Source organism: Canis aureus, chromosome 3 (genome assembly GCF_053574225.1).
Source record: "Canis aureus isolate CA01 chromosome 3, VMU_Caureus_v.1.0, whole genome shotgun sequence".
Classification (NCBI taxonomy): Eukaryota; Metazoa; Chordata; class Mammalia; order Carnivora; family Canidae; genus Canis; species Canis aureus.
The window spans coordinates 25,196,539-25,216,795 of NC_135613.1; the positions used below are offsets into that span (position 1 = coordinate 25,196,539).

The 20,257-nt window shown below is 45.9% G+C and overlaps 1 protein-coding gene across 2 annotated transcripts in view; it reads right to left on the minus strand.

Moving 5' to 3' along the window:
• The window catches only part of FANCA (FA complementation group A), a 63,094-nt gene that overhangs the window by 35,509 nt on the left and 7,328 nt on the right, over positions 1 to 20,257 (minus strand). The window contains exons 1-14 of one of the 2 annotated variants that reach the window (XM_077891194.1): positions 19,132 to 19,389; positions 16,589 to 16,671; positions 16,011 to 16,044; positions 15,524 to 15,590; positions 13,517 to 13,629; positions 12,091 to 12,167; positions 11,622 to 11,763; positions 11,240 to 11,373; positions 4,385 to 4,495; positions 3,188 to 3,283; positions 3,022 to 3,081; positions 1,906 to 1,994; positions 703 to 763; positions 574 to 623 (exon numbers count right to left, since the gene is read on the minus strand). In XM_077891194.1, the coding sequence (XP_077747320.1) occupies positions 574 to 623; positions 703 to 763; positions 1,906 to 1,994; positions 3,022 to 3,081; positions 3,188 to 3,283; positions 4,385 to 4,495; positions 11,240 to 11,373; positions 11,622 to 11,763; positions 12,091 to 12,167; positions 13,517 to 13,629; positions 15,524 to 15,590; positions 16,011 to 16,044; positions 16,589 to 16,671; positions 19,132 to 19,180 (1,166 nt within the window). In that variant the 5' untranslated portion in view covers positions 19,181 to 19,389. Of the gene's footprint in view, positions 1 to 573; positions 624 to 702; positions 764 to 1,905; positions 1,995 to 3,021; positions 3,082 to 3,187; positions 3,284 to 4,384; positions 4,496 to 11,239; positions 11,374 to 11,621; positions 11,764 to 12,090; positions 12,168 to 13,516; positions 13,630 to 15,523; positions 15,591 to 16,010; positions 16,045 to 16,588; positions 16,672 to 19,131; positions 19,390 to 20,257 lie in introns of those variants that run through there. The other variant, XM_077891195.1, reaches the window with a different exon arrangement.

A 20,257-nucleotide genomic window follows, 5' to 3' on the forward strand; every position in this document is an offset into this window, starting at 1 on the left:
AAGTTAATCAAGGCAGGTATTCTGCAGGCCATGAGGACCTCACTTTCTGCAACAAGGAATTGTAGCCACAGAACAGAACTCAACTCTTTGGTTCAGTGGTGACCCAGAGCCCACAGCCACCAGGGTGAGTGGAAATGCCAACCACAGAGTGACATAGTGTGATGTGTCCATATATACACATATATTTTTGTAGCTATAAATGTGTAATAAAAAAGCTAAAAATAGGGGATCCTGGTTGGCTCAGTGGCTAAGCATCTGGCTTCGCCTCAGGGAATGAACCAGGTCCTGGGATCGAGTCCCACATCAGGCTCCCTGCGAGGAGCCTGCTTCTCCCTCTGCCTGTGTCTCTGCCTCTCTCTCTCTGTGTCTCTCATGAATAAATAAATAAAATCTTAAAAAAAAAAAGAAAAATGATATTCAGAATTAAAGAAATTTTCTTTTTAATATCTTCATAAATTTTGAGCCAATATTTTATCAATAAAAACATATGTGATAAAACACTTTTCTCTACAAAAAAAACACAATTTTTTGCATTTGTCCAAAGCCCTTCTGGAAACACGTGTCCTTGCATACCTCCTCAGGGACTCTATCAAGGCCGCTCTGGAGTCAGGGGTTCTTGGGAGCTGTGGGAGAAGATGTGATGCAAGTCAGACATCTGCTCTCTGCCAACTGGGCACCAAGTCCACGAGCACATGTACTGACCACTCGAGGTGTGAGCAGGGCAGGGAGAAAGTGCGACATGTAGTAGGGTCTCCTGAAGATACTGCAACACAGAAGAGCACGTTTAGAGGCATCACATACTCGGTCAGATGACAGAAACATTAGAACGTCTTCCTGAAAACTATGAGAACATCCATTTCCACAGACAGTCACTGCCATTCACAGGGAGGCACCACATGGGTTGTTTCATTTGTGTCATATGGCTGTGATATTATACCAGGGTTGTTTTGTTTTTGTTTTTTAAAGATTTATTTATTGAGGGCAGCCCCAATGGCCCAGCAGTTTGGCGCTCCCTTCAGCCTGGGGTATGATCCTGGAGAGCTCGGATCAAGTCCCATGTCGGGCTCCCTGCATAGAGCCTACTTCTCCCTCTGCCTGTGTCTCTGCCTCTCTTTCTCTCTGTGGTTGTCTTGAATAAATAAATAAAATCTTAAAAAAAAAATTTATTGATTGATTTCAGAGAAAGAGAAAGAGAACAGAGTACACGCATGTGCTGGCAAGCCAGTGAATGGAGGGGGGAGGGCAAAGGGAGATAGAATCTTCAGCAGACTCCCTGCTGAGCATGAAGCCCAACACGGGGCTTGATTCCAGGACCCCAAGATCATGACCTGAGCCAAAACCTAAGAGTTGGACATTCACTGACAGAGCCACCCAGGTGCCCCATACCACAGTTTTTCATTGTTTTGGGACATTTCATGCAAAGGGAAACAACGGGCCTGCATCCCAGGGATCTTGAAGACACTGTGTGAGACACAGCCATGCAACCTGAGTAATTTCAGAAATCCTGGGAGCTAGACTCAGTTCACATTTCTGAAAAGCAATACCTTCAAAAACCTTGCCCACACTGGTAGAACCCAGAGTTCAAGATGTCTCCGGATCACACCAAATTCAACAAAATTCTGCTATTCAGTTTAGTCCTGGCTCCACACTGGTCACCCATGGAGCACTGATGAAAAATCATTATTAAACCATGGGCTCATCTCATCCTTCTGTCTTGGCTCTACTCAACAATATCCATTGGTTTTACCTCAAGAAAATGAATTTTAAAGCAAGGGCTCTTTGAGGTACCACCTCACTACAGGACTTGTGCTGGAACACCTACCCTCAGTCATCCACAAATACAACAGCCACCCTGCTCCCCGCGGCTGAGAATAGACGGGACAGCTCCAGGAAGCATGGCCCTACCTGGCCTCCATGACGGCAACAGGGACTTTCCCCGTGTGTTCAAACACTGCGATGGCCTTCTCCACATCCTGGTGTGCTTGGCTGTGGGGCTGGTTCCACACAGGGAAGATGGGAAAGAACAAAAGATGCGAAAGAAAAGAGACTGAGCAGAGAAGGGTGCCATCAGCCTACCCTGCAGCACAAAGACAACCCTGCCATTTCAAGGTGGACAATATGGTCGCTGCCAACACAGCAAGGGGATATTGCCACAAACCAATAACGAGTCCACAGAAAGGGACCGACTGCTGCTTCAAGGTCTCAGAAAGATCACACCTCAAAAGAGTCACCCCAGGGACCAGTCAACACCTCTGGGAACCTCTGTCACCCCCTGGGCTTGCCCTAGGACAATACAGGGTTCCAAAGAAAAACTCTGAAGTGGGAAGGGGAAGGAACTTAATTTTTGAGAGTTAAAAAAATTATGAAATGACAACATATGAACATATGTTGACAGCAATGTTAATAGACACCAACATTAAATACTTAGAATATTCACCTAATACTTTAATGGCAGCCGTAAGGGCTCTCCAGCCACTCACAACCTTTAAGTAAGAGAGTCTTAAAATGGGCAGCCCAGGTGGCTCAGCAGTCTAGCACCGCCTACGGCCAGGGTATGATCCTGGACACCCAGGATCAAGTCCCATGTCAGGCTCCCTGCATGGAGCCTGCTTCTCTCTCTGCCTGTGTCTGTCCCCCCCCCCCCCCCATGTGTCTTTCATGAATAAATAAAATCTTAAAAAAAAAAAAGTCTTAGAATAACATATACACACACTATACCACCATCTGACATTTGGCTTATGTAAATATAGTTAACATTTTTTTTCTGTAATTCTCAGAAATACAGGATCTTTCTCCTGTCCCATTTTAAAGACAGCCTCTGTAATGCAAATCCACATGAATGAAGATCTAAAAGACAGAACTTCCTGCACACACTAAGTTGCTTTGCTCCTGTTCTGAAAATTTAACTCACATCCTCCAGCTATACTAGGAAGAAAAGGCTGAGAGTCCCAGGAAATGAGCCTGTGCTTGGTGAGCACAGGCAAGAGGCCACAGGTGATAGCAGAACCGAGGTGACATTACCTCTGTGACATCCTTGGCTGAAGACAGATCTTCATAGAGGCCCATGTTTTCCACTGAAACCTGCAGAGGAGATGTGGTCAGGAGCATAAGGCCCTGGCCTCTGTGGGGAGAGGCTGAGGAAGCCACTGCTGCAGGGGAGTAGAACGGCAGGGAGGCCAAGACTCACCTTCAGGTCAGCCAGGCGCGTCTTAGCCAGTGTGACATAGTCTGTGAGGAGAGAGCGGTACTTGCTCGGCACCAGCGGTGGGTAGAGAATGTGCACCTGTGGGCAGAGCAGGGTTATGTCAGCCCATGACCTATGGGTGACTTTCTTGGGAAACAGCAACAGCTTGCTTTGGATACTTGTACTCCTGTGGATGGCAGGAGAGTCAAGGATTAACCAAAGTCCACAGGGGGCTAACGCTAGAGATAAAACAGACAAAAATCACAGCTGAGGGTCTCCAAGTGTACCTGTGCACATTCCTTCAGAAGCGGGCCAGGCAGGCCCCTCCCTGACCCTGGCACCACCTCCCAACCCCACTCCCCTGCCCTCCTCACCCTCCCAAACCCCCCACCCTGTCTCCTACAGCACAAACACAGTGGTGCCCCAGGGAGATGAAGGGTCTAGCCCTCAGGGCAGGCTGGAAGTTTTGAGCTTCACTCAGTGATGATACAGTCTCTAGTCTATGTCCCTTAGGTCACATGTATTCTTTGGAATGTAATACAAATTTCTTAATTACAAAAAGAAGAATCAGTTTCCAGTGTCCTACACCCCATAGAATGCTGGGCATCATTATCTAATTAAAAAAGAAAGCTTGCAATAAGGCATCTTTAACCATGAGATTCATACAGCTTTGTTATAAAAAATGCAAATTCTATACAAGGGTGTAATGTTTTCCACCTCTGGAAGGAAATGGCCACAGGCACTTTGGGGTATATTCTGTTGATTCTCCTTCAATATAAAAATACAACATTTTATATGTTAACTAACTGGAATTTAAGTAAAAACTTGAACCTACAAGGGAGGGAGGGAGGGAAAGAAAATATCCATCATTTTAAGAAAACGAACATGGGGCTGTGCCATACGCATATATGCTCCTCCCACCAAGTGGGTGCCAAAGACATCCTTCTATGCCAGCACATAGAACTGTCTCATCCTTGTGGGGGGCTGTGTGTTGTCACCCTCCACTCGACACCAGTGCTCACCAACCACCTCTTAGGGATGGACAAGCGGCTGGTTCCTGGGCACTTTACCATCATAAACATGGTTTCCATGCCGAGTGCACAATCACATCCCTAGCTGGCACGTGTGCATCAGGGAAAACCAGCAGGATGGTGGGCGGTGAGACTGCCCCTGCCTGAGGCACCTTGGGTGGCTGCTCACCTGCATGTACCTTGGAGCCTCAAAGGGAACGAGGTCTGACAGGAACTTGAAGAGAAAGACCAGTGTCTTCTTGCTGCCACTGTGGAAGCCCCTTGTGCTCCCAAAAGAGGCCTGGAGGGAGAGGCGGGCATGAGGCCAGGTGGCTGGCTCCACAAGGGGCAGCGCCACCCACCCAGGTACATATCACAGAACGGCAGAAACAGAGGCTCAACTGCATCCAAAGGGAAACAGCTGCTTGGCCTCCTGTAATCTCACAATGCCACAGCTCTGCATGCCTCACAACATGGGCTGAAAGTTCATTTAAAACAAAAATAAAGAGACACCTGGGTGGCTCACAGTCAGTGAAGTGTCTGCTTTCAGCTCAAGTCATGACCCCAGCGTCCTAGGATCGAGTCCTGTTTTGGACTCCCTGCTCCATGGAAGCCTGCTTCTCCCTCTCCCTCTTGCCTGCTCGTGCCCGCTCTCTCTCTCAAATAAAGAAAGTTTTTTAATTAAAAATATATTCCTGGGATCCCTGGGTGGCGCAGCGGTTTGGCGCCTGCCTTTGGCCCAGGGCACGATCCTGGAGACCCGGGATCGAATCCCACGTTGGGCTCCCGGTGCATGGAGCCTGCTTCTCCCTCTGCCTGTGTCTCTGCCTCTCTCTCCCTCTCTCTGTGTGACTATCATAAATAAATAAAAATTAAAAAAAAAAAAATATTCCTATACAAAACAGTAACTGTGTTATTTTTTTGTGACTCTCAGGAGCACAATGTATTAGCAGCCCTGAAAAGGCCTCTTTCCTAAACAAACACATTCTATACGATGAAGCCACTTCTGAACACATGGTATCACCCAGATCACCCAGACTCTTCTGTGAGGGGACAAGGTCACTGCAGGAGTGGCCAAGAAGGGTCACCCCTCACAACACTGCAGAGAGCCAGGAACTGAGGGTGCCCAGGGAGTGCTAGTAATTTCGGAACGGGTATCAGCCCTGCAGTGCCACTATGAGCCTTTGCCAAGACGACTGAACCCCTAGCCACACACAGCCCTGCCCTGGCCCAGCTCACCAGCAGAGCCACCGCCACTGCATCTGAGGCCCTCAGCACTTGTGCCAAAGTGCACGACATAATTCTTCTAAGAGGTGGTGGTGCAGACACAAAAAGCAACCAGGTAGAGGAGGATAGCAGCTGAGCAGGACCCTAGGCTCACTTCATCCCATGAACACAACTAGATAACTATCAAATTAACCCAAATGCCCCAGAAATCGACCTGAAGACTAGCAGAACAAACTCCACAACACTATAAACCTAGAAATCAACCACAAGAAAAGACGTGGAAAGACCACAAATACATGAGGTAAAACAGGCTACTAAATAATCAGTGGGTCAACCAAGAAGTCAAAGAAGAAAAAAAAAGTTCACAGAAACAAATGAAAATGAAAACACAACAGCCCAAAATCTCCGGGATGTGGAAAAGTGGTTTGAAGTACAAAGTTTATACCAATAAAGGCCCACCTTAAGAAGAAAGGAAAAAAAAAAAAAAAAGGAAAACCTCAAACAATACAATTTTACTCGCAGAAGAGCTAGAAAAGGAACAACAAACAAAACCTAAAACCAGCAGAAGGAAGGAAATAATAAAGATTAGAGAAGAGGGGCTCCTAGGTGGCTCAGCAGTTGAGCATCTGCTGTCAGCTCAGGGCATGAGCTTGGAGTTCCAGGATCAAGTCCCATGTCGGGCTCCCTGCATGGAGCCTGCTTCTCCCTCTGCCTATGTCTCTGCCTCTCTCTCTGTGTCTGTCTCTCATGAATAAATAAAATCTTTTAATAAATAAATAAGTTGTACTTAAAAAAATTAGAGAAGAAATAAACAATATAGAAACTAAAACAAAAAAGATCAATGAAACCAGGAGCTGGTTCTTTGAAGAAAAAAAAAAAAAAAGGCAATAAAAATGATTACATCTGTAGCCAGACTTATGAAGAAAAAAAGATAAAGGACCCAAATAAAATCACGAATGAGAGAGAAGTGACAACCAACCACCCCAGAAATACAAACAATTTTAAGACATTATTATGAAAAACTACATGCCAACAAACTGGACAACCTGGAAGAAATGGATAAATTCCTAGGAACACATAACCTGCCAAAACTGAAACAGGAATAAACAGGAAACTTCAACAGACACATAACCAGCAAAGAAATTGAATCAGTCATCAAAAATCTCCCAACAAACAAAAGTCCAGGCCAGATGGCTTCACAAGGGAACTCTACCAAACACTTAAAAAGAGTTAATACCTATTCTTTTCAAACTATTCCAAAAAGATTGAAGGAAAACTTCCAAATTCATTCTATGAAGCCAGCATTACCCTGATACCAAAACTAGATAAAGACTCCACTAAAAAAGAATTATAGGCCAACAGCCCTGATCAACATGGATGCAAAAATCCTCAACAAATACTACCAAACCGAATCTAACAATACATTAAAAAAACCATTCACCACGATCAAGTGGAATTTATTCTGCAGCTGCAAAGGTGGTTCAATATTCACAAATCAATGTGACACATCACATCAATGAGAGAAAGGATAAAAATCACATGACATTTCAATAGATGCAGAAAAAAACATTCGACAAAGCATAGCACCATTCATGACAAAAACCCTCAGCAAAATTAAGTTTAGAGGGAACATACCTCAACATAATAAAGGCTGAAAAACTCACAGCTTACATCATCCTAAAAGGGAAAAGTTGAGAGTCTTTCCCCCTAACACCAGGAACAAGATAAGGATTTCCACTCTCACCATTTTTATTCAACATAGTACTTAGGAAATCAGACCACAAACAGATATGAAAGATATCCAAATCAGTAAGAAAGAAGTAAAACTTTCATTATCTGCAGATGACATACTATATATACAAAACCCAAAAAACTTCACCAAAAAACTACTAGAAGTGATAAATTCAGTAAAGTCACAGGATATGAAATCAACATCCATATTTTTTTAATATTTCTATGCATTAATAATGATGCAGCAGAAAAGGAAATTAAGAAAACAACCCCTTTACAACTGTACCAAAAAACATTAAGATTCCTAGGAATAAACCTAACCAAAGAGGTGAAAGACCTATACCCTGAAAACTATACAACACTAATGAAGGAAACTGAAAAGAACACAAAGAAATGGAAACACATCCCATGAGAATGGACTGGAAGAACAAATATTGTTAAAATACTTAACTATACTACCCAAGGTAATCTACAGATTTAGTGCAATCCCTATCAAAACACTATCAGCATTTTTCACAGAACAAACAATCCTAAAATTTGTATGGAACCTCTAAAGACCCCAAACAGCCAAGGCAACCTTGAACAAAGAACAAAGCTGGAGGCATCATAATTCTGGCCTTCCAAGTTATATTACAAAGCTATAACAATCATGGGATTGTAGGTTCAAACCCCATGTTGGGTCTAAAAATTACTTAAAAATTTAAAAGTAAAATAAAATCAATTTTAAAAATCTTACAAAGCTGTAGTGATCAAGACAATATGGTACAGGCACAAAAGCAGACAGACAGATGAAGAAAATAGAATAGAAAACCCAGAAATGAGCCCAGAACTCTATGATCAATTTATCTTCAACAAAGCAGGAAAGATTATCCAATGGGAAAAAGAATGTCTCTTCAACAAATGGTATTGGGGAAACTGGACAGCTAAAAGAATGAACCTAGACCACTTTCTTACACCAAACGCAAAAACAAATTCAAAATGGATTAAAGATCTAAATGTCAGATCTTGGGGCAACCCAGGTGGCTCAGCGGTTTAGTGCCACCTTCGGCCCAGGGCCTGATCCTGGAGACCCGGGATCAATGCCCACATCAGGCTCCCTGCATGGAGCCTGCTTCTCCCTCTGCCTGTGTCTCTGCCTCTCTCTCTCTCTTTCTCTCATGAATAAATAAATAAAATCTTTAAAAAATAAATAAATAAATGTGAGATCTTAACCAAGAAAAAAAAAAAAAAATCCTAGAAGTGAGCACAAGCAGCAATTTCTCTGACATTGACTGTAGCAACATTTTTCTAGATAAGTCTCCTGAGGTAAGGGAAACAAAAGTAAAAATAAACTACTGGGAATTCATCAAAATAAAAAGCCTCTATAGAGCAAAGTGAACAATCAATACAACTAAAAGGCAACCTACAGAACAAGAGAAGATATGTGTAAATGACATATCCAATAAAGGGCTAGTATCCAAAATACATAAAGAAATTACACAACTCAATACTCCCCCCCAAAAAAGAGAATCCAATTAAAAAATGGGTAGAAGACATGAATAGACATTTCTCCGAAGACGACATACAAATGGTCAACACACATGAAAAGATGCTCAACATCATTCATCATCAGGAGATACAAGCCAAAACCACAATGAGATACTACCTCACACCTGTCAAAAAAGTTAAAATCAGTCACAAGAAACAACAGGTGTTGCCGAGAATGTCAGAGGCGAGGGAGATGGGGGGATGGGGGAAGAGGCGTTCGGGATTAAGAAGTGTACTTGTCCTGGGCAGCCCAGGTGGCTCAGCAGTTTAGCGCTGCCTTCAGTCCAGAGCCTGATCCTGCAGTCCAGGGATCGAGTCCCACGTCAGGTTCCCTGCATGGAGTCTGCTTCTCTCTCTGCCTGTGTCTCTGCCTCTCTCTCTCTCTCTCTCTCTCTCTGTGTGTCTCTCATGAATAAATAAATAAAATCTTAGGGGATCCCTGGGCAGCGCAGCGGTTTAGCGCCTGCCTTTGGCCCAGGGCGCGATCCTGGAGATCCGGGATCGAATCCCACGTCGGGCTCCAGGTGCACGGAGCCTGCTTCTCCCTCTGCCTGTGTCTCTGCCTCTGTGTGTGTGTGTGTGTGACTATCATAATTAAATAAAAAATCTTAAAAAGATAAATAAATAAATAAAAAATAAAATAAAAATAAATAAATAAAATCATAAAAAAAAAAAAAATAGATGGGGATCCCTGGGTGGCGCAGCGGTTTGGCGCCTGCCTTTGGCCCAGGGCGCGATCCTGGAGACCCGGGATTGAATCCCACATCAGGCTCCCAGTGCATGGAGCCTGCTTCTCCCTCTGCCTGTGTCTCTGCCTCTCTCTCTCTCTCTGTGACTATCATAAATAAATGAATAAATGAATTAATTAATTAATTTAAAAAAAAATGAAAAGAAGTGTACTTGTCCTCAGTGCCAGATGATTAAAATAAAAACTAAAAAACAAAAAAACAACAAAGGCCACCAGATGACAAGAAAACCGCCCCACATCACCATTTCAGCTCCCACTCAAGTACAAGGGCAGCATTTCCCTCCCTCTAATCTGTCTACATGGAAGGATTAGTGATTCATTGTAACATCCACTCAAGAGGGAGCCTTGAGCATCCCAGGTGGCTCAGCAGTTTAGGGCCATCTTCAGCCCAGGGCGTGATCCTGGAGACCCGGAATAGAGTCCAACGTCGGGCTCCCTGCATGGAGCCTGCTTCTCCCTCTGCCTGTCTCTGCCTCTGTCTCTCATGAATAAATAAATAAATAAATCTTAAAAAGAAAAAAAGTGGGAGCCTCAATGACATCCTGGAAACAGGAATACAAACAAGCTCCTAGGGGGGATGCACAGTTTATTTGAAGTATTTACATCAATAATCTAAAGTAACAGACAGATTCCCCAGATCTGCAACAGCCTTTAGTGTCACTCCAGGAAAAAGACAGTTATTTTCATTAGAAAAATTACATCTAAGCACACCGTGACGAGCTAAGAACCATAATTCATGACCCCAAGGGGCTCAAATTTAAAATCATGTTGGTCTATTTACATTAATATTCTTAAAAATAAAGATTAAAACAATCTTCAAATACTAAACATCTATCAAACTCACCCAACCATTCACTTAACTTGGGTGCATTTTCTATAAATTATATTTCAATAAAGTTAATTTAAAAGGTAAAAGAAAAAACAAAATAAAAAACCCCATCACCAACAGCACTTCTGAAGCACTCCTGTCCTTATGTCACCCAGGGAACTGAGCAAAAAAAAACCAGGACTGGGGTACACCTTGCTTATGACCAAATCACCTAGGCACACAGCTCTTGGCAGACACAGGAAATAGGCCAGCTCTGTGTGACCGCCAAGGGTACCCAGGCTGTGGACATGTGTGTCCAGCAGGGGCCCCTGGGCCCATTGCTGGGGGAACACAGGGCTGAGAAGCAGCAGCTCCACAGAATAAAGGAATAAAGAAAGAACACCACGACCACCTGTCCTGTACCGATGGCCCAGCAGGCAGAGGCTGGGCCAGGGCAGGCTACCACACTGGCGGTACAGGTGCAGCCACCCTCAGAACTAGAATAAGGTTGGCTCCCCACAAAGAAGCAATAACTACACCTCCCTGGTGGTGTGGCAGGAAAACCCAAAACCTGTACAGAGAATTAGACAACTTTTTCCACGACATATTTATATACACCCAACGTTCCAAGTTGATGTCTAGAAGACACCAGCTCAGAAGTGGGACTGCAGTGGGTCTGTGAACATCTGCACAAACGTCCCAAGAACATGGATATGGCAGAAACAGAGAGGAGACCCCAGGAAGCTGAGGAGCACTCCCCGGGGACGCAATACATGGTGCAGGCAGTAGCAGTCACATTTGTTCTCACACTTTCCTGACGGCACTCGCTGCCTCAGAGACCTGATGGCGTGGGCAATGTGTTAATGAGGGGAGCAGCCAGACCCTGGACAAGGTAGCACAGAGCCCCAGGGGGAGGCTGAGAGGAATAGCCCTGACCCACAGAATGCATTTGTAGCAAGGATGGCAATCAGGGTCCTGGCAATGACTGCCAAGAGGTAGCTCACCTGGAACCAGTCTGCATAGGATGGGAACACAGAGGGGCCCTCCAGTGCAGCCTGACGCACAACCAGGAACGCAGTGACCATGCTGTCCAGGTCGCAGCTCTCGAATGCACGGGCCAATAATCGAGTGACCCAATCTAGGAGGGAATCTCTGGTCATGGCTGGCAGACCATGACATGCAGTAAAATAAAATGCATACATTCTGCTGGAGGTAGAGCGTGCCAGTTAGGAGGATATACATGCCCCCTGCCACATGCAAGAGACTGGATAATAAGTAACCAGAACAGCCAAATGCCAACTACATGAGGCTCTGGCAAGCAGTGCTGGCACCACAGGTGGATGACGGGCCCAGATGAGGAGACATGGGGCTCCCAACCAAGTGTACCTTGAACCAACTGCTGTGCTTCAGGTGAGCAGATCACCAGCGTAGACACACAGGAGAGTACGTGCTGCCAGTTCACTTCATGTGTTCCCAGAACTTCTTCTAAGTGTCCAATCAACTCCTCTGGACTAAGCATCACAAAGAGCTGAAACAAAAGTTCCCCAACCTGGCTGTCAAAACAAGCCACTCAACAGGCAGTTGGCTCCCCGCATCCACCCCACTTTGCAGCAGACACAACACAGAGTCCAAACCGTGACACTTCTGCCCTTGTCAGTGTGGGCAAGGAGGGATTCTCCTCTCAAGGAGAAGATGTTTTGTAAGTTCAGTCTGGGACCCCAGGGGTCCAGGTGTGGATGGCTGTGTCTGAGGAGCCTCCTGGCTTTTCTCTCCCCAGACTGGGAGCCACAGAGCCCCGTGGAAACAGTGCCACTCAGCACAGGAGCAGCAGGTCTTAACACTGCACAACACCCACCCTGCGGTACAGACTGCTGAGCAGAGGGTGTGTCTTTGCAAAGCTCCAATCTCTCTGCAATCGAACAGCATCAGAAACTTCATTCAGGAATAAAAACAGACAAAAATGCTAAGTCAGTAATCATGAAAAACTAGGCTATGTTTCAATGTCAAAAAAACTACCTTGTTTTAATGTGCATTCCCCCCACCCACCCAGTTATTAGCAAACATCTGTTTGTGAACCATCTTCTGTTACCAAGTATGTTTTTGGCCAATTCCTTGCTGCTAATCCTTTACCATATTTGCTCTATTTTCTAATCCATCAATTAGTTTAATTTTGCTGCTTTTAAACTTTAGCTGTCGATAAGCAATCAGCAATGACGCTGCAAAGCCTGTGTGTGGTTGGAGTGGGCACTGACACCTACCCAAGCCCCTCAGGAGGTGCAATACAGCACCTGCCAAAAGCTTCCATGTGGGCTGCCTGAGGACCCTGCCTGGGCCACCATGCTGCACACACACAAAGCCTAGTAGGTAAGGTGTTCATTTCAGCTCCTGAGCAATTGTGAGCATGTGCCATCAACCCAAGGACACTCACTGGGATCCAACATGGCATCAACCACTCCTGAGAAGAGCCTGCAACTATGGTGGACCCTTGAACAGTGTGGGTCCACTTACATGCAGTGTTTTCCTGATACATACAGGACAGCTATGTAAATGTATTCTCTTCCTTATCATGTCTGAATGTTATTTTCTTTTGTCCAGCTGACTCATTCTAAGAACACAGTACACATACATGTTGCATACAAAATATGTATGTTCGCCGAGTGCTGTCACCAGGAGGGCTATTAGTAGTTAGGTTATGGAAAGTCAAAGCTATATGCAGATTTTCAACTGCACCAGAGGTCAGGGTCCCCCACCCACACATCATCCAGGGACAAACTGTACATAAGAAAATGTTTATGGGGCAGCCCCGGTGGCTCAGCGGTTTGGCGCCGCCTTCAGCCCAGGGTGTGATCCTGGAGACCCGGGATCGAGTCCCGCGCCGGGCTCCCTGCATGGAGCCTGCTTCTCCCACTGCCTGTGTCTCTGCTTCTCTCTCCTCTCTGTGTATTCCCATGAACAAATAAATAAAATCTTTAAAAATAAACTTTAAAAAAAAAAAGAAAATGTTTGTGATACAGAATTTATTCTAACAACCTAGGAATTCAGTCTAATACCTAGATTTTCAACATCTATTGAGAAAATACCACAAGAAAGGTCACACGTTAAATATATTCCTATTTTAATGAAGATATGGCTAACAGTTCTCCTTCCCATACTTCTTTAATTCTGAGTGTTCTTTATGAGAATGTGTACTTTCAAATGGAAGGGTATCTGATGGTAGTGGGTCCTCGATGATCTCAGCTGTGTCTGGGGCCCACGCTCCCATGAGGGTCCCCAGAACCCACCTTTCAGCACAGGCTTATGGGTTAGCACCTGAGTCAGAGTATGACTGAAGAATCTCTTTGGACAATCTGTTGACATCATTCTGCCAAACGTGTGTCCACAAAACATGCCAAACCTGCAAACACAGCATTGAGAGGTGCTCAGGGAGAGAGACCCTCCAGGATCCCAGCAGCACTGACAGTGTCACACACACACACACACACTATCAACAACTCCTCAAAGACTACTGTCCAGCAAGGCGGTACAGACCTCAAGGCCCCTAACTCTCAGCTAAAGGGATGCACAGGCTTGCCCAACATGCCACAGACTTCAAGACCAATAAGAACGGAGTTGCCAAAAAAAAAAAAAAAAAAAAAGAAAGAAAGAAAGGAGTTGCCCATGGATTAGAGAAGCCGGAAAGGGAAGGCTGGGCCAGTCCACAGCAACCTCTAAACCTCACAAAGCCTCAGTCTCCCCATCTGTGAAATGGGTATCAGTGGCAGCAGGGCAACACCCATGCTTGCACAAAGCACCTGGCACACAGAGGCACTCAGATGTCAGTGACATCCCGTGACACGATAAGGAAGGAAGGACAATGGGCAGGTCATCACTGATGGGTCAGGAGGGACACAGGGTGTCAGGGCTTCTTGACAGTGGGGTGCCGAGGGCACTTCTGTGTGCCAGAGTCAGAGTCACCAACAGTTCAACCCATTCCTCAGGAAGAAAACCCCAGGGAGAAGAATAGCCCAGTCACATGAGCCATGAGGAGACACCAGGCAGGAGGAGTGCTGCTGGCCCTCCTTGGGGACAGAACCAGGATGAAAACCCCCATGTGCCAGGAGGGCAGCCACCCAGACCAGTCTGGTTTTATTGTAAATACTGACAAATAAGCAACTTAAAAAGAGGGGCTCTAGGGTGGCACAGTCAGCTAGGTGTGTGACTAGTTTTGGCCCAGGTCATGAGATGCAGCCCTGCGTTGGGCTCCGTGCTCAGTGGAAACTCTGCTTGGAACTCTCTCCCTCTTCCTCTGCCCGTCCCCACCGTGCTCACTCACTCTCTCAAATAGATAAATCATTTTTATTTATTTATTTATTTTTATTTATGATAGTCACACAGAGAGAGAGAGAGAGGCAGAGACATAGGCAGAGGGAGAAGCAGGCTCCATGCACCGGGAGCCCGACGTGGGATTCGATCCCGGGTCGCCAGGATCGCGCCCTGGGCCAAAGGCAGGCGCCAAACCGCTGCGCCACCCAGGGATACCTTAAAAAAGGAAACTTAAAAAGGAAAAAACATATCGAGTCATGATCTGACTCTCAGGACATAAGCTCGAGCAATGCAGTCAGGCGTGTTACAAAAACACAGAAAATTTAGGAAACAAAGCAGTATTGCATCAACAGTTGCAGTGAAGTACAGAATTGGACAGTATGTCTAGGATCACTAGAGTACTGACAGGAGCAAAGCCACGTTTGCAAGGCCTGAGGATGCTAGAAAACTTCCCCGGTTTCCCCGGCCAGTCTCATCCCACATCACTGTGAAGCAAACCCAATACCCCAACGACCAGTCCCAGCATGTACCTCCAAGAGCCACAGAGAGAGAAAGCTAACATAGTGAGTATAAGTGCCGACCTTGGGGGGCACAGAAGACTCAGTGGGGAGAGAGGGCATGGGGGGCAGGCACGAGGAGAGAGCCCACACAGGGACAAGGTCGCTTCCAGGGAGCCATGGGTAGAACAAGGGGCACATCACAACCCGTAGGAATCTGGGCTCAGACCAGAAGTGCAGACCCCGAGGTGAGAGAGGATTCACACAGAAAGGAGGCCTGCCTCCTGCCTCATCTTCAGAGGGAACAGGCAGACCACAGGGCTTCTAGGGCTTTCCAGCGATCATTCTCACAGGATGTCGTCACTATGGCAGAACGTATGTTCAGGAATCAGCCACTGATACTTCAGGAGTGTTTCAAATACATAGGACCTTTAAGACAGTAGGCACCACCCCATAAACATGACTAGCAGGCCTGCCCCCAGGACATACCAGCACTTCACCGCCTTGTACACTGGGGATTCATCCTGCAGGCCAGTGGCCAAAGCCTCGAGAGCAACTGAGGACAGATGGTGGGAAGAGAAAACACATCAGCTCAGCATCAAAGTCCATCAAAAATGATCCCTGACCAAGTATCACCAGACAAATCAGGTAATGATTTCCAAATAACAGACCTTGTAGCCCTTCTAAGCGCCCCAAAGGTACAAGTCCTCCAAGCATCCTAAAGGTACCAAAGACTCAAGCCTTTTAAAGCAATGGAAACACAGAGACAGTAAACCACTTCCCTAATTCACCGTTAAACTGGTTATCATTTACAGCTCTGGAGATTAAATGCATAGCCACCAAGAACTAAAACCCAGGAGAAGCAGTAGAGGCTAAGTTCAGGTGAATACTTGAAGTGGAAAGGCAGGAAACCCTGAGAATCCCTAATAAGCAAACTAGCTCTTGCCCAGTCTGGAGAATACAGCACATGACTCACAGATCAGCATCCTCCGAAGCACCGCAATGGCGAGCTGTCAAAATAGAACACAAGAGTCACTGTCACTCACCTCCGTGCATCACCCAAGCAAACCAGCGGTCACCCCACGGGAAAATGAGAAAGTGCCTCCACACGGTACCCCGAACTAGGGAGACTCTGCCAGTGAAAAGGCAGACTTTCTGGAAGAATCCACTGCGATCCCCAGGACCTCTCTCAGCATGGCCCAGGGCCCTGACCACACAGTGCTGGCCTCCCACAGCCCCTGGTTCACGGGGTTGGTGCAGAAGTTCTGCTGCTAAAAAGCTCTCTTCTCTCTTCCCTCAGATTCTGGGCTGTGGTAAACGCCTTCACCCTTAAGAACCATGCAAACTAGAACACGGCAGGGGATGCTTCTGCTTTGTTCCACTTCCTCACACCCGCCAGACGCGGGGAATGACAGTACTCATGAAGCACCCCAGGAAAGTAACAGAACAAATTTCCTATCAAACCTTATAGACTGAAATGTGGGGCCAATGGTCCAGGAACTTCCACTTCTGTAATGAGCCAATTCCAGACTCTTCATTTACTTTTCCTCATACCTGCGCCATCCGTTCAGGCTCCATGTTTCTTCTTGGATCTGAGCTTTTCTGAAATCCTCTCAAAACAAACAATTGCACAAAATCTGAAAACCACAAAACCCAATTATTCAGATGCACTGTGGTCTCCAAACAGTTGTGGATCATGCTGACTACCTGCTTCCCAACAACTGGAAGGGTGAGGACCCATATCAGCCCATCCCACTCCACATCCCACACACAAAGCGAACCAACCCAAACCCTGCCTGGACCACACTCGGCTTCTTGCCACTCTATGTGAAAGGGAAATACTTATAATCAATCAAGTTTATGGGAAGGATTTTTCTCTTAAAACAAAGTACTATCTGGGGCACCTAGCTGCCACTGTTGGAAACATGTGACTCTTGATCTTGGAGTTAAGTCTGAACCCCACGGTGCCTGGGTAAACCATCTGCCTTCAGCTCAGGTCATGATCCCAGGGTCCTGGGATCGAGTCCCCATTGGGCTCCCTGCTCAGTGGGGAGTCTGCTTCTCCCTCTTCCACTCCCCCTCCTTGTGCTGTCAAATAAATAAATGAAATCTTAAAAAAAAAAAAAAAGTCTAATCCCCATGGTGGATATAGAAATTATTTTTATTTATTTTAAAGATTTTATTTATTTATTCATGAGAGACACAGAGAGATGCAGAGAGAGAGGCAGAGACACAGGCAGAGGAAGAAGCAGGCTCCATGCAGGGAGCCCAACATGGGTCTCGATCCTGGGCCTCCAGGATCAGGCCCTGGGCTGAAGGTGGCGCTAAACCGCTGAGCCACCAGGGTTGCCCTAGAGATTACTTTAAACAAACATTATATGTTCTCATTCATTTGGGGAATATAAATAATAGTGAAAGGGAATATAAGGGAAGGGAGAAGAAATGTGTGGGAAATATCAGAAAGGGAGACAGAACGTAAAGACTGCTAACTCTGGGAAACGAACTAGGGGTGGTAGAAGGGGAGGAGGGCGGGGGGTGGGAGTGAATGGGTGACGGGCACTGGGTGTTATTCTGTATGTTAGTAAATTGAACACCAATAAAAAATAAAAAAAAAAAAAAAAGGAGCAAGTGGTTTGGCACCTGCCTTTGGCCCAGGGCGGGATCCTGGAGTCCCGGGATTGAGTCCCGCATCAGGCTCCCAGCATGGAGCCTGCTTCTACCTCTGCCTGTGTCTCTGCCTCTCTCTCTGTCTATCATGAATAAATAAAATCTTAAAAAAATAAATAAAAATAAAATAAACAAAAAGAAGCATCTAGGGCAGCCCCGGTGGCTTAATGGTTTAGCGCCACCTTCAGCCCAGGGCGGGATCCTGGAGACCCGGGATCAAGTCCACGTCGGGCTCCCTGCATGGAGCCTACTTCTCCCTCTGCCTGTGTCTCTGCCTCTATGTCTCTCATGAATAAATAAATAAAATCTACAAAAAAAAAAAAAAGGAGCATCTAAGGTCCTCACACGGATTGTCTCTCAGCCAATCTCCTAAACAATGTAAGGGCTGTTGTACAAGGACCCAGAAACATATTCTGGGGAACAAGGCAGGAAACTATCTGAGCCCATACTACAGGATTCAGGAACCGTAAGGAACTCATATTCATCACCAAGAAAGTTGTAGGAAAAAGGAACACATCTTTTGCAACGTAAAAAAATTCATTAAAAAGATAAAATAAAAAATAAGTGAAAAGATTCATAAGCTAACTGTAATGAACATTCCACTTCTCATCTAATATTTTATTTGTAGATTTCATTCTTGAGGTATTACTGGCAATGGCAAGAATCTGCTGGCTCAGAGAAGAGCCAGCGACAAGGCCCACTCTAAGGGAGGCACCCAGAAAAACGCAAGTGGGACAAAAGGATAGTCACTCTGAGCTGCTGCCCAAGATGGCATGGCGCTTCTGCCCTCTCCCTGAATCTGACGTTTAGATCAAGCCGTGAGCTCGGCACACTTGCCAGGTAATACTTTCCTTCTCCTGGGCACCTTTTAAAATAACCACTTAGAGCTTGAGCTCACAAAAGGTCCGTGACCTCAGGCGCGACCACCTTCTAAGGAACAGGTGCTTGCTGTCTATCTCCCACTTGCTTGTGAGCTTTCCTGCTCATTTTACCCCCCCTTTTCTGGGATCTGAAAGTAACAAATTCCTATGACTTGATTTCCTTTCCCCGAGTGGACTGAAGCTGCACATCCAATCAACATGGCTCTAGAGGTTTTCACTTCCCCAGAGTGGGAGCTCAGATGCTGCAGAAGCTACCTGCCAACCCCATGTGGGTAGCTTGTGCCTCCCAATTCAGCAGGTCATAGTCTGCATATTTTAAACATACCAGCTATAGGCCCCAAACACAGTGGGTCAACAGACTGACTTTATTAAAGCGTGCACATTGTTCAAGCGCAAGCTGATACAGGCACCAGGTCCAGATTGGGCTGGTTTTGTTCCAAGTTCCCACATGAGTGATGTGGGGCTGTCCTGTTTCTCAGACTGTCACAGCAAAAAGTATTCCCACAGATCTACACTTTGCCCGTGAACCTGTCCCTGGTGTGAACTTACCAGAAAGCATAGCCTGGGCAATGTCCGTGTCCTGCGTGGACACTTCCATCTGCTCACACAGAAGGCACAGGTCCCTGAAGAGCCACGCCACTATGGCCTGTGTGTCAGCATGACTAGGGACAAAGCACACTGCTCACCATCACTCCATCATCTATCAGGCCCTTTTCTTCCACGTTCATTTCACTAGAAAGCCTGAGCACTGAGAACCAGCTGGCAGCCATCTGAGCCATTCCCAGAAGTCACAACAGGGCCTGCTGACACATGAGCGGTGTCAGGGAGACCACTACTGACATTAAAAATAATCATCATCAAAAAGCTTATTTGGAGTAGCTAACTACTACTCAAGGGGGGTGGGGGGGAAGTTCAGTAAGAGTAAAATAACAAAATAGCAGCAGTTTCAGGACACCTGGGTGACTCAGAAGGTGAGCATCTGCGTTTCGCTCAGGTCATGAACCCACAGTCCTGGAACAGAGTTCCTCTCCCACTGCCTCTCCCCACTGCTCATGCTCTCTCAAATAAAATCTTTTAAGAAAACCTTTTTCGGGGATCCGTGGGTGGCTCAGCAGTTTAGCACCTGCCTTTGACCCAGGGTATGATCCTGGAGTCCCAGGATCGAGTCCCACTTCGGGCTCCCTGCATGGAGCCTGCTTCTCCCTCTGCCTGTGTCTCTGCCTCTCTCTGTCTCTCATGAATAAATAAATAAAATCTTAAAAAAAAATTTTTTCCTAGAAAGTTTATTTTTATTTTTGTTTTTTTTTTGTAAACTCTATACCCGACATTGGGCTTGAACTCACAACCCTGAAATCAAGAGTTCATGCTCTTCCAACTGAGCCAGGCAGGTGCCCCTTTTCTAAATTTTTTTTCTTAATTTTGTTTTTAAGATTTTATTTATTTATTCATGAGAAACACAGAGAGAGAGAGGCAGAGACACAGGCAGAGGGAGAAGCAGGCTCCAAGCAAGGAGCCTGATATGGGACTCAAACCTGGGAATCCGGGATCACACCCCGAGCCAAAGGCAGGTGCTCAACCACTGAGCCACTCAGGCATCCCTAATTATTTTTTTTTAATTTTATTGATTGAGAGAGAGACAGAAATAGCACAAGCGGAGGGCGAGGCAAAGAGAGAG